The sequence below is a fragment of the Castor canadensis genome, chromosome 4 (assembly GCF_047511655.1).
Source record: "Castor canadensis chromosome 4, mCasCan1.hap1v2, whole genome shotgun sequence".
NCBI classification, from domain to species: domain Eukaryota; kingdom Metazoa; phylum Chordata; class Mammalia; order Rodentia; family Castoridae; genus Castor; species Castor canadensis.
In genome coordinates, this window is record NC_133389.1 from 42,017,247 (window position 1) to 42,032,804 (window position 15,558).

Consider the following 15,558-nt stretch of genomic DNA (forward strand, 5'->3'; position numbering starts at 1 on the left):
ACAACGAAGCGGGGAGAGCGCGAGAGAGGTATGACCGGGGCCACTTCCAGGCAGAGACTCTCAGATGTTTCCAGCAAGCCAGAGCTTTGGGGGCGGGGGTGGGGGTGCTGCCGGGGGGAGGGAGCGCGAGGGAGGTTAGGGTCCACCTGGAACGGGATGGTAAAGTGAGTGGAGAGGAGCCCAGTCTGGTCGAAATGGGAAGCTGGCGATCCAGGACTGGCGCCAGGCAGGGCAGAGTGAGCCGCAGTGGCAGGGGCAGGTCCGGCGGGATCCTGGGTGCCGGGCGGCGGCGCGGCGGCGACTCTCCCCAGCCGGCGGGCGGGTTGCGGGCAGAGGGTCCCTTTCTGCTCAGCCCTGGAAGGTGCAATTACAGGTTAAGGACCGGGCGGATCGATTTCGCCTCCCCCCACCCTGCCCCCAAAGCTCTGGCTAAAGGAGCCTAGATGCGGGCGGCTTAGACTTTTTACAGAAGTAATTCCAGGGCCGGCGGAGTGGGGGTGCCCGAGTGGGGGACCTCTGGGAGCTGTGCCCAGGGGTTCAGAAGGAAGTCGCGATAGCCAACGACCGTGCGGGGTAGGAAGCAAAGTCCAGGCACCGGATTGCGCCCTCCCCCCCATTAGACAGTCCTCACCCCTCCCCCAACACCTGCCTTCTAACTTGAACTTCTAGTTACTGGAGTTAAAGCCCAGTGCCCGGGAGAGAGAATCGTCCACACGACTCCCTCCTGGCCCCCCAGCTCTTGCTGTAAAGTCACCCTGTAGCCCCTCGGTGCGCCCCGCTCTGGAAGGGGAGGTAGATATCTGAACTTTCGTGCTTTGAAATACAAGAGGCGGGGTGAGGGGAAGAGGGGGTACGCGGGTTGGTGGGGGAAGAGTGGAAGGATTTTCCTGGCAGGTTTAAAGACGTCTCTGGAAAATTAGCAAAGCAGCGTGGCGACGGGGAAGCCAACAGTTTGCGAAGCAGGGAAGCGGGCAGGGCCGGGGTGAGGGAAATGAGCTAGAATTGATAAGGACAGCTCCCGCCTCTGCCGAGTCCACTGAGCTGGTCCTCACCGCGCTCCGCTGCACTTTCCCGAGAGAAGAAAGGGCTTTATCTCCTCCCTCACACTATTAGCCTAGGAGTTTCTCGGGGCAGCACGGATAATCGAAGGGGTCCCCAGCTTTGGAGAGCTAAGAATCGCCCACTCGCACGCCTGTCCGGGCCCCTTTTCTTCCCCCACCCCACCCCCCCAAAACTGGGCCAACTACGAAAAGCAAAGCTTGCAGCACGCGTTGAGCTGGAACCACCGCCGTCGGTCGCCTTTGAGCTCTCGGGGTACCCCTGACTCCCCACTCCTGGCCTTTCCCTTCAGCTGGCCCGGCATGGACACGAGCCCACGAGGTATCTCGGCCTCAGTCGCCACTTTGCCGTCGCTGCTGCCACCGCTGTCGCTGCCACCAACCGTGCCGGGGTGGTTTTAAGAAAGTGAGGGGCGAAGTGTGTGAAAGGTAGTAGGGCGCAGAACCGGCGCCGGGACCCCAGGCAGGGTCCTTCTGGTGGCGCTCAAGGATCCAGCACCTTCAGACCTTCCTCTTAGGGTCGGGTCCGGAGCGCGCCGGGAGGGAGCCCAGCTGAGCCTTGATTGTTGTTCTTTGCCCTCCCCTCCTCTCCACACCCTTCCCCACCCCGACCACACCCCACCCCCTCCATCACCCTTCCCCCCTCCCATCCCCCACCCCGTCTGCCAGGTTGGAGGAGGGTTTAAAACCAGGTGCGCCGAGTCAGCTCGCCATGTCCAGATCCGGGGACAGGACCTCCACCTTCGACCCCAGCCACAGCGACAACCTGCTGCACGGCCTCAACCTGCTGTGGAGGAAGCAGCTGTTTTGCGACGTGACCCTGACGGCCCAGGGCCAGCAGTTCCACTGCCACAAGGCCGTGCTGGCCTCCTGCTCCCAGTACTTCCGATCGCTCTTCTCCAGCCACCCGCCTCTCGGGGGAGGGGTCGGCGGCCAGGACGGCCTGGGGGCCCCCAAGGACCAGCAGCAGCAGCAGCCGCAGCAGCAGCCTTCACAGCAGCAGCAGCCACCGCCACAGGAGGAGCCCGGGACTCCTTCCTCCTCCCCCGACGACAAGCTGCTGACCAGTCCTCGAGCCATCAACAACCTGGTGCTGCAGGGCTGCTCATCCATTGGGCTGCGCCTGGTGCTCGAGTACCTCTACACGGCCAACGTGACCCTCTCCCTGGACACTGTGGAGGAGGTGCTGTCGGTCAGCAAGATCCTGCACATCCCCCAGGTCACCAAGCTCTGCGTGCAGTTCCTCAACGACCAGATCTCGGTGCAGAACTACAAGCAGGTGTGCAAGATAGCGGCGTTGCACGGCCTGGAGGAGACCAAGAAGCTGGCCAACAAGTACCTGGTGGAGGATGTGCTGCTGCTCAACTTCGAGGAGATGCGCGCCCTGCTGGACTCGCTGCCGCCCCCCGTGGAGTCGGAGCTGGCGCTTTTCCAGATGTCCGTGCTGTGGCTAGAGCACGACCGCGAGACCCGCATGCAGTACGCGCCCGACCTCATGAAGCGCCTCCGCTTCGCACTCATCCCGGCCCCCGAGCTGGTGGAGCGGGTCCAGTCAGTGGATTTCATGCGCACCGACCCAGTCTGCCAGAAGCTGTTGCTGGACGCCATGAACTACCACCTGATGCCCTTCAGGCAGCACTGCAGGCAGAGCCTGGCCAGCAGGTAGGAGACAACAAAGAGCAGGGCGGGGGGGGGGTGGGGGGGGGAGCCCGAGAGGCCAGAGGGAGGGGAGGGGGCAAGGAGGAGGAGAAAGCCTTCTTGGGCTAGGTGGGAGGCTCCAACAAGCTGAAAACAAATGCAAACATTTCAGATAGTGTGGAGAAAGTTGATTTCAGAGTCCCTGAAAGGTCAGTAGGGAGCTGGCCTAACAGCATATCTGAGCGCTCAAATGCGCAGGTTCTCGAAATCCCCGGAGCGGGAAACAGAACTGTGGACTAAGTGTGAAATTGACAGACAGGTGGGGCCAAAGGCCAGGGCAGTTAAAAGTGCAGGTTTGCAAGTCTCTCTGGGCTTCTCCTTCCAAACCTCAAGGTGGGCTTGCTCCAAGAGCAGGATTTGTGAGAAGTCCCCACACTCTCTTCTTTCCTACCTTAGGCCAGCAGAAGTGCCCAGGCAGTGCCAGTGGAGAGCTTTCAGAGCCTTTCTGTCACACACCTATGGTGTTTTATGCTTTTGTTTTTATTTTCGTGTGTGTGTGTGTGTGTGTGTGTGTGTGTGATTGAAGTCCGCTCCTTTGGAGGTTGGAACGCAAAATGCTTTGTCTAATTGGGTAGCTATTGAAAATGCTGGTCAAACTTTTCAACGTTGTAGAAAAGCCTTTCTTTTTTACTTTTAAAAGGAGAGCAAAGCCAAGGGCTTCCGGGTGGTGGGGTGAATCTTGCCTAGTCACTTTCCATTTCAAAGAGGAGTGCAGCTGAAATTTGGGAGAGGGAGCAGTCTTATAGCTCCAGTTGCTCTGTGTGCCTGCCCAAGAGTCACAAAGAAGTAAGATGTTGTTATTGACATTTAGTAGGTATCTGTGTATATGTCGCAAATAGGATTTTATGCCAACAGATAGAAAAAATGACCTCTTCTAAAAATGCTGCTGAGGTGAAAAGGCTGTAGGAATTGACAATTGTGTTTTATTGGCTCCAATTTTAAAGCCCTTTTTAACGAGCCCTAGCAAAGGGTTTCTTTCTCTTTTTAGAAAAGAGAAACAGTATCCTCTTAGTTTCTCATGATAAAGCATCATGATTCTAGCTGTCAGGCTACTCCAGCCTAAGCCACCAAAGTGTTCCTTTAAGGAAGTACAGGATTTGAAAATCTGCCATGGCACGCTCCCATGCATGATGATGTCTAAAGGATGGGTCCACATTGTGCAACCTTGTGGAATTAAATATTTGGATTTTTTCCCCTTGCTTTTCTACCGTAATGAGGTAACTGAAGTTTTAAGAAATGGAAGATATTCTGTACAGTTGTTCAGGCAGCACTAATGGTAAGGTGAGGTCAACAGGAGGCATGAGGAATCTTGGACTTGTAACAAATCCTGTAAGGTGATTTTTCTAAAATCTGTAGAAGATGAGTTAATGTATTGTAGTGTCAGAAGATGAAAATATAGCAGGAGCAGAAACAAGAATTCAAACCCCATGCTGAGCACAGGAGTCCAAGTGACAAGAAGACAACATATGTGTTTTTATCTTGTAAGAGTTTTTCATTTGTCTAAATATCAAAATGGCAAACTTAGTGTGATGGACAAGTGTTAGGAGACCAATGGGCATTGGTGATTACACTATTATTTTGATTTTTTTCATATTTAAATGTCCTATAAGTATACGTCACTCAGCATATATTGGTCAAGAATTAGACTTTACAATTGCAATCCTGAACATACATTTTTTTTTGTGCTTTTAAAAAAATGTGTACTTTAGAATAAACTCAGAAACCCAGAGAGATAATAAAATTAAGATTGAACTTGTTCTAAGGGTAATTTTGCCAGATAAGCTTTATAGATTACTCCAATAAATAATTTCTGGAGCCCTCAACGCACTTTTATGTGTAAGTATGTCCTAGGATTCAATGCGAGGAGAGTTGACTTTAAAAATACAAAATCCATTTCTCACCTTCCTTCTGAATTCAGCACACCAGCTGGGGCCTGCTGGCTCTGTCCTGGTGGATGGCTGAGATACCAGGCTGCCTGGCTCCGTAACAACACCTTCCAGCTTCACTGGGCCACATCATTTGAAGGATATGTAGTGGTGTCTGACCACTAAATGCTTACAAGTGTCATGGATGCTGCAAGAATCTGATACTTCTGCAGTAGGAAGAAAACTGTATTTTCCTTTAAAAGAGGAAGATATAGAAAAGAAAATAGTTCTTGTGAACCTATTATGGATCTCAAAGTAATATTATTTAGATTTGGTTCCATTATTAGCAACTGTAGCAATTTGAATTTTAGGGACTAATCACATCATTCTAATTTTAATTCACAGAAAGAATGTGAAAATAACCATCAAGAGCTTAACTTTAATGTAGAAAAAAATGCTTTAAGTTGCAACCCACTAGTATTAAGTGAGACCATTTATTGTAGCATCAGCATAATACAAAAATATTTTCTCGGCCTTACATGTAGTTCAACAGAAGAACAAATGTGTTCACCTACTGTTTTTGAGATTACGTTACTTTCATTGAAGACAATTGAATAGAAGGACATTCTATTTATTACTTTTTATCCTCTTGTAATTTTTAGAATCCAAATCTGAAAGCATTCCTCAAATTCAGGGAGGAAGACAGGATGTTGAAATGAGTACAAAATATAAACAAATAGAATAACCCCAAAAGAATTCACTTGTTTGAGAATATATGTTGTACTAAGAATGATAATTTAAACATGCACATTTGAATTTTTATTGTTCAGAAAAATAAAGCAGCCCAAGCATGAGGTCTTTATATAAATACTGAAATCAATTTTTCTCTAGCTACTTAATTTTTCTATGTATGTCATTTGCACTGATTCATATTATTTTTTTTAACAAACTAAACATTAGGACAATAAATAAAATGAAATGAGAGACTTCACCTTGTGTTCAAATTACATCTTAAGTCATTTGGAGTAACAAACATTGATAAAAGATATAAAGTTTAAGTTAGATGGGGGAATAAGTTTAGTGACCTATTGCACAGCATGCAATAGTGATGATAGTTAATAACAATGTATATTTCAAAATTGCTAAAAGATTAAATTTTAAACATTCTCACCACAGAAAAAGGATAAGTAGATGAGGTAATTAATTAGCTGATGTATTAATTGGGTTCATTTACTCTTTCTACAATCTATACATATATTAAAACATCACATTAAACTAAAAAATATGTGTAATTTTTGTCAATTAAATTCAAAAGAATTTTAAACATAGCAGGACTAGGATAGACATAAATTTAAATATTTTATTTTATTGACTTTTTTTGTAATCAGTATGAAACTTTCTTGCAATTTGAAGAAAAAATATGAACTAAGATCATAAAAAGTCTCTGGAAAAGTCACTTATTAAAGTCTTCTAAAGCATGGAAATTTAATTTAATAAAATGACTTTGATATTCAGTAGTTAGTACATTAAAAAGTAAATATCCGAAAACTTAGTCTAAGTCATGGTCTTAGACTTACTTCTAGTAAGTCTATAACTTGTAGCACAGAAGACTTATAGTCTAAGTCAGCTTAACTAACCCAAAAAGCTTCTTTTTTATTTGTATTTTAAATTTGGATGTATATGTGATTATCTCAAGTCAACTTGAACTGAACTAGTTAACTTTTTTTCTTTAGAGTTTCATTGCCCCTCACATGATATAACAATTATATAAAAGCTTACTGAAGGTTGAATGAATTTGGGTCATGAAATAAGAAACTAAGTATTGTACTTCATCAGCATTTCGCAGTCTGTGCTACTGCTGCACACAACAAAAGTCCATTGGACCTTCTCCAAGCAAACACCTGTAAGAGGGAAGCATTCATGAGCACAAATACATTTTAAAAGATTTAACCATTAGCTAATAAGTCCTTTAGAGAGTCCCAGACTGAAATTTAGTTTTGAGAAATTATAATAGGAGTTTAACCATATAAAAACTTCCCTCATCACAAAATGTATTTAAAGATTTTAACATAAACTAATGTTAAATATTTAAACATCAGAGGCACTAATTATCTATTTGCTAAAATGTCTTGCAACAATTAAAAAGCCATAGATTTCCTAATACACAGGTTTGATTACTGGTTTTTGTGCTTAGAAAGTGTTTCTTTAAATGTAGGACAATTGTTATGTTTTGTTTTTATTGGCTCTCTTCCTAAGAACTGAATAATAACCTTAACAAAGCAAATTAATCTTGTATCTGTGCATTCTCTAAATTGTTACTTCCCTTTATATCAATTTGATACCCTCAGATTAGAAGTTGTTAGGCAGTTAGATTTTGTATCAGAAGGTACTCAACCATTCAGAATACAATTTGTTTATTATCTGAAACAGGACCATTGATTACAAAATTATATCACAGGTATGGGAATCAAACATTTATATCCTATAATCAAAAGGCAATTAGAGTAGATATTAATGCATTTTATTAGCACAGAGGACTTACTGACAAGTGGACATTTTCAAATTTTATTTCATGCTTCTCTTCTTTGCTATTTATGAACATGTGGAGATTCACTTATTAGCTCATTTCTAAACATCTGAATTTTCTTATCTAAAAAAAAACACAGTCAAAAATGTTACCTTATTTACAACAGCTACTTATACCAGGTGATATTTTGAGCACTTTGAAGATGTAAAATTTTTATATCCTCATCATTAGCTCCATTATAGAGTTGAAAAACTGATGCACAGAGAAGTTAAGCATTGTGCCCGTGATTGCAAAGCTGAACCTAGGTAGTGTAGCACCTGATGTGTATTCTCACAGTGTGCTGGTTCTACCACCACTTCCTCCAAGCCAGGCACCATATGGTGATTGACCTCCGAGTTAGAAGTACACTTTAGGAGTTCCCTTTGGAAGAAAAAAAAAAGATGGTGAGGGGAAAAATATGAGTTTATATGAGTTTTTAAAAATTTAAGGAGAGTTTTTCTTCTGGAGTTCAGCAGTTTTTTTTTTTTTTTCTAGAAAATGCCAAATAGTAATTACTTTTGGCTTTGTGGTCACAGGTCTCTGTTGCAACTACTTTACTGTCTTCCTGTAAAAAGAACCATGGACAGTATGTCAATGAATGCACAAGATGTGTTAACAACAAAACTGCATTTGTAGACAATGGGATTTTGTATAATTTCCATGTCACGAAATATTCTTCTTTTGATTATTTTCAACCATGTAAAAGCATAAAAGCCATTCTTAGTTTTGAAGCTATAAAAAAAGGTAAGAAGCAGGCTGGATTTATTCAGTGGGCCATGGTTTGCCAACCCCTGTTCTAGGCACTTGGGATGTATTAGTGAACAAAACAGACAAAAAAGTTGACCCCATTCTAGTAGAAAGAATCCCCATTAGTCTTCTTTGTTCCATTTAAAGAGAAGTCAAGTCTAGATAATTCTACTATGCCATGTTAAAATTCAAATTTCCAGAATAAGACTTAAAACTTTAGAATTTTAGTTACAATCCCAGAAAGCTAAATAGTATGATTAATTAATACAATGAATGAACGAGTTGCTCATTTTTTCAAGCATACCAGGTCTAGAACCTCTTAGCACAGAATGGTCACTATTCAGAAGAAACTTAAATAGTCTCTCTGTGGTATTCTAATGATTTCCAGAAGGAAACCAAAGTCAGCAGGCATGTTTAATGCTCTGTTTTCTGAGGTTGTCAGGCACATAACCAGCTTTCTAATTAATAACTATATATATATGAGCACTTGAAAAGTTATTTTAGTAAATGCCATCCTGTATCTTCATCTACATTGACCAATGTAGGGGTTCTTGATACCTGAATGAATAACCAGATTGAGTATGTCTACAGACACACCCTGCCTTCTCCAAGGTGAATGACCTTGGAAGAGCACGAAATCCATTGTAGGTTTGTCTCGTGTGTATCTCCCCATAGAGAGTGACTTCTAAATATTTGTAGCCAAAGCACTTAATTCATTGCTGACCTTGGTTCTAAAATGTGAACTAATATAAATTACTACTGACCCTAAATATAATCGGGATAGAACCTTAGGATTTGGCTCAGTGTGAATTAACACAACAAATGTGAAATTAAAATGGAGGTAATTTTAAAGACCACTATACACACACACACATACTCACCTCTATTTGTCAATAATAGTAGCTTGACTGGCACAGTGGCTTACACAAACAATCATAGCCACTTGGGACGTAGAGATCAGAAGCATCATGATTTGAGAACAGTGCGGGAAAGGGAGTTAGCGAAACACCATTTCAGTAAATAAACCAGATGTGTGGCATGTGCTTGTAATCCCAGCTATACAGGAGGCATAATTAGTAAGATTATAGTCTAAGGCTGGCCCTCAGCAAAAAACACAAGTTCCTATCTGAAAAATAACTAAAGGAGGGGTGGTGGTGGAGATGTGGCTCGAGTGGTGGAGTATGGCTCTGACTTCAATCTCAGTACCACCACCACCAAAAAAAATGGTAGCTATCACTAATTAAATATATACCAGGAGCTTGGCACTATTTACATTGTTCATAATCCTTACAGAACTCTTTCAACCTTTTTAAAGATTAGAAAACTAAGGCTCGGTGTTAAGTTGAGGCTCTTCATCATCTGAAGAATATGCGTGCATAATGAGTGTGTGTTGTAGACAGTGACCTCTACAAAGAACAAAGGCTAATCCACACCTTCCATTCTTGTTTTACCACAGAAACAATTAAAAGCTCTTCCCTGCTAACCCTTCCAAACTGCTCAGCCAATGATAAAGAGTGAGCAGAAGACACTAGAAAGCTAGAATTCTATCCTACGGGTCTATGGAACATCATTGTTAGTTCTGAGAGTAAGGGCTGAACAGTGAGGGAGCTGAGGTTTATGGTATTGACTTTCTAAACAGAATGAGCCAATACATTTTAAATATATGTAAGAACTTTCAGCTTAGCTGTGAAAAATACAGCAAAACCTTAAAGCTTGCATTTGAACTAAGAGTTGTTCTCCCTGGATTATTGTGCACTGAATTTCATTTCTGCAACAAAAGAACACTTCATGTTGGTAGCACTTTCAGGTCATACCTACAACAGGTAGAGGCCAGAATGATAAAAAGTACCTGCATACTTTAATAATAGAAGAGTATTTTGTGTCTTTTTAGTTTCAAGGAAATCACTCTAACAATTGTCATTTATGCCTCCTGTCATTAGTTTAGAATTTCAGAGAGTATATTCATTTTTCCATATTTTTTCCACTGACTTCCAAGATACATCATGATATACAGTGATAATCATTTTTTAAAAAGAAAAGAAAGCAACATAGGCCAGAGGAAGAACCACCAGTTGTAACATAGATGCACATTACATCCATTTCACTGTAAATATCACAGATGTTTATCTCTTCACAAATAATTTTAATGGAAATAGAGTTAGAACTATTTGCAATATTGGAGGCAAAGCAGAAAGGTACTACAGAATGTGCATAGTAGTGAGGAAATGAAAAGAGAGAAAATAAACTATAAGAAACTGAAAACAGAAGCAGTTAAAAAAAATAGAGAAAAACAAAGAAATTATTAACAGGTGAGCTACCAGAAAAATGAATTCTCAGTAGAAGAAAAAGGACCAGGAAATTCCACAGCTTGAAAATTAGTTCAGTATTCATTGGACAGAAAAATAAATACAATCAAGAAGCATTTAAATTACTGCATACTCAATCTTACATAATTTACAGTTATCCAGAGTCTATTAGAAAGAAAAAAGTCAGTACTCATTGGAAAAAAAAATAATGCTTCCAAAGAAAGTTAAATCATGGTACCCCTTGTAATTCGATTTAGTTCAATAATTATAGATCTGCATTCAGAGTAAATAAGAGATTTTATTTAAAAAAATAAAATTCTGTTCTTGTGTTAAGCAATCAGTAGTTCCAGAAGTGACAGCGTTCAAAGGTGACAACCTGTTTTGCCACTAATAAAAGATGTAAACACAATTGCAAAATCGTTTTACCTCCCAGTATAATTTGAACTAGCAGCAGATCTGAGAAGCAAGGAGACATTCACAACCTCGGGCGGCCCATGACTGCCACAACAACTTGGGTGATGCATTACAATTTGCCACTAACAAAACTTTGTGCTGTGAAACATTCCCCAAATTTGTATCAAACATATTCCACATAGCTAGCTCTGGGCTGGGCGCTGAGATACAGTTAGACAAGACAGACACATTCCTGACTTCATGTAGTTTATAGTTAAAAAAAAAAAAGAAAGAGTAAAGAATTCTATCAATTAATACACTGGATGTGCATACTATAACCTAGAAAAGCAGCACATGTAACAGAGTCTGGTGGCCAAAGAAGACTCTCTCTGCAGAAAAGGTGGAAGATGAGCCTTGAAAGATGAGATAACCAGGGAAGCAGGTCTGGGGAAAGGAAGGGTATGAACAGAGGGAGGCAAAGCTCTGAGGAGAACACATGCAAAAGCCCCAGGGCAGAAAAAGAGTTTGGCACCTTCCAGGAACTGAAAGAGGGTGTGTGTGCAGAAGCCTTTGTCTAAATCACAGGGGATGCTCTGTGGACATTCAGCCACTGCAGAGATAAATTCAACGGAAGAAAAGTCAGCATGTTTTTTAGTTGAACTGAGAAAAGGAATGATAGAATTGTGGAACCCCCTGCTGCCTTTGCAATCATAAACCTCACTGAGTATCCTAATTCTACTTCAGTAGAGTCCTGCTTCAGTAAAATGGGTTCATATAGTTCTACTTTCCAGGGTTCAGGAAAAGGCCAGCTGAGATATGAGGAAAAACTAAACATAAAATGATAATCAAAATTGATTTACTATTATTTTTTTAAAGAAATAGTAAGCAAAATTTACCTGAGTACACATTTTCCTATCAAGAACACTCTAGGATATACTTACAATTTTGCTGATGGCTCTTAAATAGTCAGAGACTTCAAAGACCAGAATGAAGTTAAAGGGACTCAAAGGTGACACCAAGGGAATCATCAAGAAGTGGGAAAATAAGAATATCTGATGGCTCTAGATAACTTATAATTAATCCTTGAAAAGGAAAATGATGGCTTTTTTAGTTATAAAAGTCTTTCAATTCTTCCTTTCATAGAAAAGTATCAGTCTTCTTTTTAATCTCATACACGCAAGCTCAGAGGCTTTCTTTACTGAGGTGCTTACACACAAATGCCTGGCTTCCTAGCTCCCAGGGTGCCTGTGAGCAGGGCTGGTAAATTGCACCTGCACAGGGACTCTGAACTTCTCAGAGCTCAGCTGGGCCACCGTATGGAGACTGGCTCACTGGAGGCTGCAGAGAAGTGAACTAAAGAATTACAGTCGGTTTCACTTCCCTGACTTATGTGCCTTCAGGTGCCTCTGAAGACAGGCAGGGACAGTGAAGTGGAGAGGAGGAGGAAGAGACAAAGCATCAATAGCTGAAAAAGAAGTCCTTGATAATGTGAAGCCATTGTTGAAAAATGTGGATAGATGGATGTGTGTGTGTGCGTGTGTGTGTGTGTGTGTGTGTGTGTCCATAAACTGCACATTGTTGGTTGCTAGCTTCTGATTTTTTGTACAATAACTTCTTAGACATGTTTTCTTATCAGAAAAAGGTCTATTTTGTATGTAGGATGGGGATGGGATATCATCAAGTTGTAGTTTGACAAGTGAGGAATTGTTGGGTTGGGAAGGTTGTCGAAAAGCAAATAGTCTTATTTATAAGTCCTGCTTAGAACAAAACTACAGACTGCTGTTTGACCCTGATGTTTATTATCCTTAAAACCATCCACACCAGAGCATCCTGTGGAAAAGGAAGGGACTGGGGAGGAAGTGTAAAAGCTGTAAGTCCAGGAGGGAAAGTTCAAAGGAAGCACTGTTACACTGTATGATGTACACTGGGCCCTCAGCACTTCTACTCCATGTGCATTAATGCTGTGAGGGATCCCAGTCAGTCTGGGTGCATTACAGAGGCAGAAGTGTGTGCCTAGTAGCACAAACCACTTTGGTGGGTTGGTTACTATAGCAACTGTACCATCATTGACAGTGGCAATTTCTGTAATCTCTCTCTCTTAAGGTTTTCACAAACATTCACTCCAAAATGACAAGAGAAGGAGAGCTAGAATGGAAAGTACAAATAAAAAGATTAAGGTTATAGTGCAAATATCTCAAACAGCTCTATTGTGTAATTTTTAATACCTAAAAGTCAGGCAGATGTGGGTTCAAATCCCACCTCAACCCCAAGCTGTTTCTTTTTGGGTAATTTACTTAAGCTATTTTAGATCCCCCACTTACAAAATGCACGTAACAATACCTACCTCAGTGCAATTGTGAAAGTGCAAATAATGTATGTCTAACATCTCAGATAAAGCCTGGCTGTGAATACTTAATCATTGGTGGCTTTTATTTTATTTTAAAGGAACCCTGTGAATACTTAATCATCAGTGGCTTTTATTTTAAAGGACTAGTTAGTTCTAGTTTGGCCTAATTTATCTTTCTTTTCACTTGGTAGACAAGAGTCTTAATTTCATTCAGTATGTCCATTCTAGAATTGGATCCCACTGAGTCCCAGTGCTGTGATAGTGATAATGCGTCTGATAACATTACCCATTTTATCCACTGCTTTATGTTATATTCATTTTGTCCACCTTTCCGTCACCTATGGAGCCCTAGTTAGTCCCAGTGTATTCCACCCTCTTGTCTATCCATGTCAGCAATCAGAAAAATTAGAAAAACCATGGTAGAGTCAAACTGAACAGCTGTATTGAGTTGTAATTTACATATTCTACAATTCCCCTATTTAAAATGCACAATTCAATGGTTTTATTATATTCACAGAGTAGAGCAGCAATAATCATAATTAATTTAGAACATTTTAATCAACCTTCCATTACCACCCCCCCCAAAAAAAAACATATATGTTAGCAGTCAGCACCCATTTCCCCACCACCACAAGTACCATCTCCCCCAGTCCTAGCCATAGGTAGCCACTAATCTATGTTCTGTCTTCATAGATTTGCCTATTCTGGACATTGATGTAAATAAAATCATACAATATGCAGTCTTTTTTGATTGACTTCTTTTACACAGCATAATGTATTTATGGTTCATCCATGTTATAGCATGTAACAGTACTTCATTCTTTTTTATGGCTCAGTAATAATCATTTTATGAATATACCACATTTTGTTTATCCATTAGTTTGTAGACATTTGGGTTGTTTCCACTTTTTTCTATGATGACTTCTGCTGCTATGGGCATTCATGTACAAATTTTTTGTAGACATAAGTTTTCATTTCTCTTGGGTATACATACATCTGTGAGTAGAATTCCTGGTTATATGATAACTCATTTAATATTTTAAAAAATGATTAAATCTTTGAGGAATTACCAGGTGGCTTTCCAAAGTAGTTAGACCATTTTGCATTCCAATCAGCAGTGTATGAGGTTCCAATTTCTCCACCAACATTTACTTGGACTTTTTTTTTAGAGTTTAAATGTACAAATTTATTGTCTGGTAAAGGTCGTTCTGGACTAAAACTCTGCTGTCAGCTGCAGCAGTCCTTTCTCCGGGCTTCAGGGGAGAATCCATTTCCTGCTCATTCGGGTTGTTGGCCAAATTCAGTACCTTACATCATGGGGCCAGGTTCCCCCAGGTTCTTGCTATGTATGTGTAAACTGAGGAAGGCATAGATTTAGAGGGCATTATACACCTTGCTTCTTGGCCCCCTTCTCTCATATTAAAAACTACATCATTGAGAGCCTATGGCTCTCACCTGTAATCCTAGCTACTTGTGAGTCTGAGATCTGGAGGATCATTTACCTGGATTTTTTTATTACAGCCATCCTAGTGTGTGGCAGGGGTGCTATCGCATTGTGGTTTGCATTTCCTTACTGACTAATCATGTTGAACTGATTGACCATTTATATATATTGAGAAATGTCTCTTCAAATCCTTTGATGATTTTTTTTAGTTACATTGTCTTTTGAGTCATAAGAGTCCTTAAGCATTTTTAGTAATTCTTATAGTTTCTAAATCACAGCTGGGGCTTCTTTCTGAGGGAGTTGGGCTATTCTTTTTGACAAAAAGAAAAAGAAAATGCATGCAAATGTATAGTGGAAATTCTTCTAGATATTTTTACATGATACCCAGGACTATTAATAAAAATCTTGGTGTTTGATGTGACAGAGAAAAATGTCTGAGATCAATGTTGATATTTCTTCTTTTGAAGAAGATTATTATATGTGATTATTTTGGCTTTATTGACTTAGACATTGGATTTCTCAAATGGTAGCCTGGACATGTCTGGGCAAATCTTTCATTAAAAAATATTTCATTACTCAAGTTATTTACTTGAATGTGTTAAAAGCACATAAGAAGTATTTATTTCAACAGTTTATATAATAATTATTCTAGGGAAATGAGGTGGAATTTTTTGACTGCCAGGGCAGTAATAACTCATAAGAACCACTGCAGAATAAGAAGAAATATGTCAAAAGAAAACAAAACTAAAAACCAGAAGCTCTCAGTTTAACAGTGATGCAGAAGCGTTCCTTGTGGAGATCAGCAGGAAACAGCAAGCACAGGATTTTCAGCCATGGCTGAGATTCAGTTGAGAGCTTCACTACACATATCACCAAGGCATATTTTGACACAAAAAAGCTAAATTCATTGTGAGAATGACTTGTGAGGATTCATCTTTCCTCTGATACTGTCTCTTTGTAGCTTTCCCCAGAGACAAAGAAATATCTGGATCTCTTGACAAGAAATTACTTTTATTTACTTTTATTACTCCTAGTTGGTTAGGTACTGTTACTTCACTAACTGTGACCTGGCATGGACAGATATGAAGAGTGGTCAGCAAATCATTTGATGTTAATGTTTCTGGACAGAACCAT

The 15,558-nt window shown here is 41.0% G+C and overlaps 1 protein-coding gene across 1 annotated transcript in view; it reads left to right on the forward strand.

The window, feature by feature from the left end:
* The first annotated feature begins 304 nt into the window (after positions 1–304).
* Klhl14 (kelch like family member 14) overlaps positions 305–15,558 on the forward strand; it is an 88,457-nt gene continuing 73,203 nt past the window's right edge. Inside the window, exons 1-2 of the mRNA XM_020187601.2 lie at positions 305–792; positions 1,728–2,720. Coding sequence (XP_020043190.1) covers positions 1,771–2,720 — 950 coding nt within the window. The 5' untranslated portion in view covers positions 305–792; positions 1,728–1,770. The remainder of the gene's footprint in view (positions 793–1,727; positions 2,721–15,558) is intronic.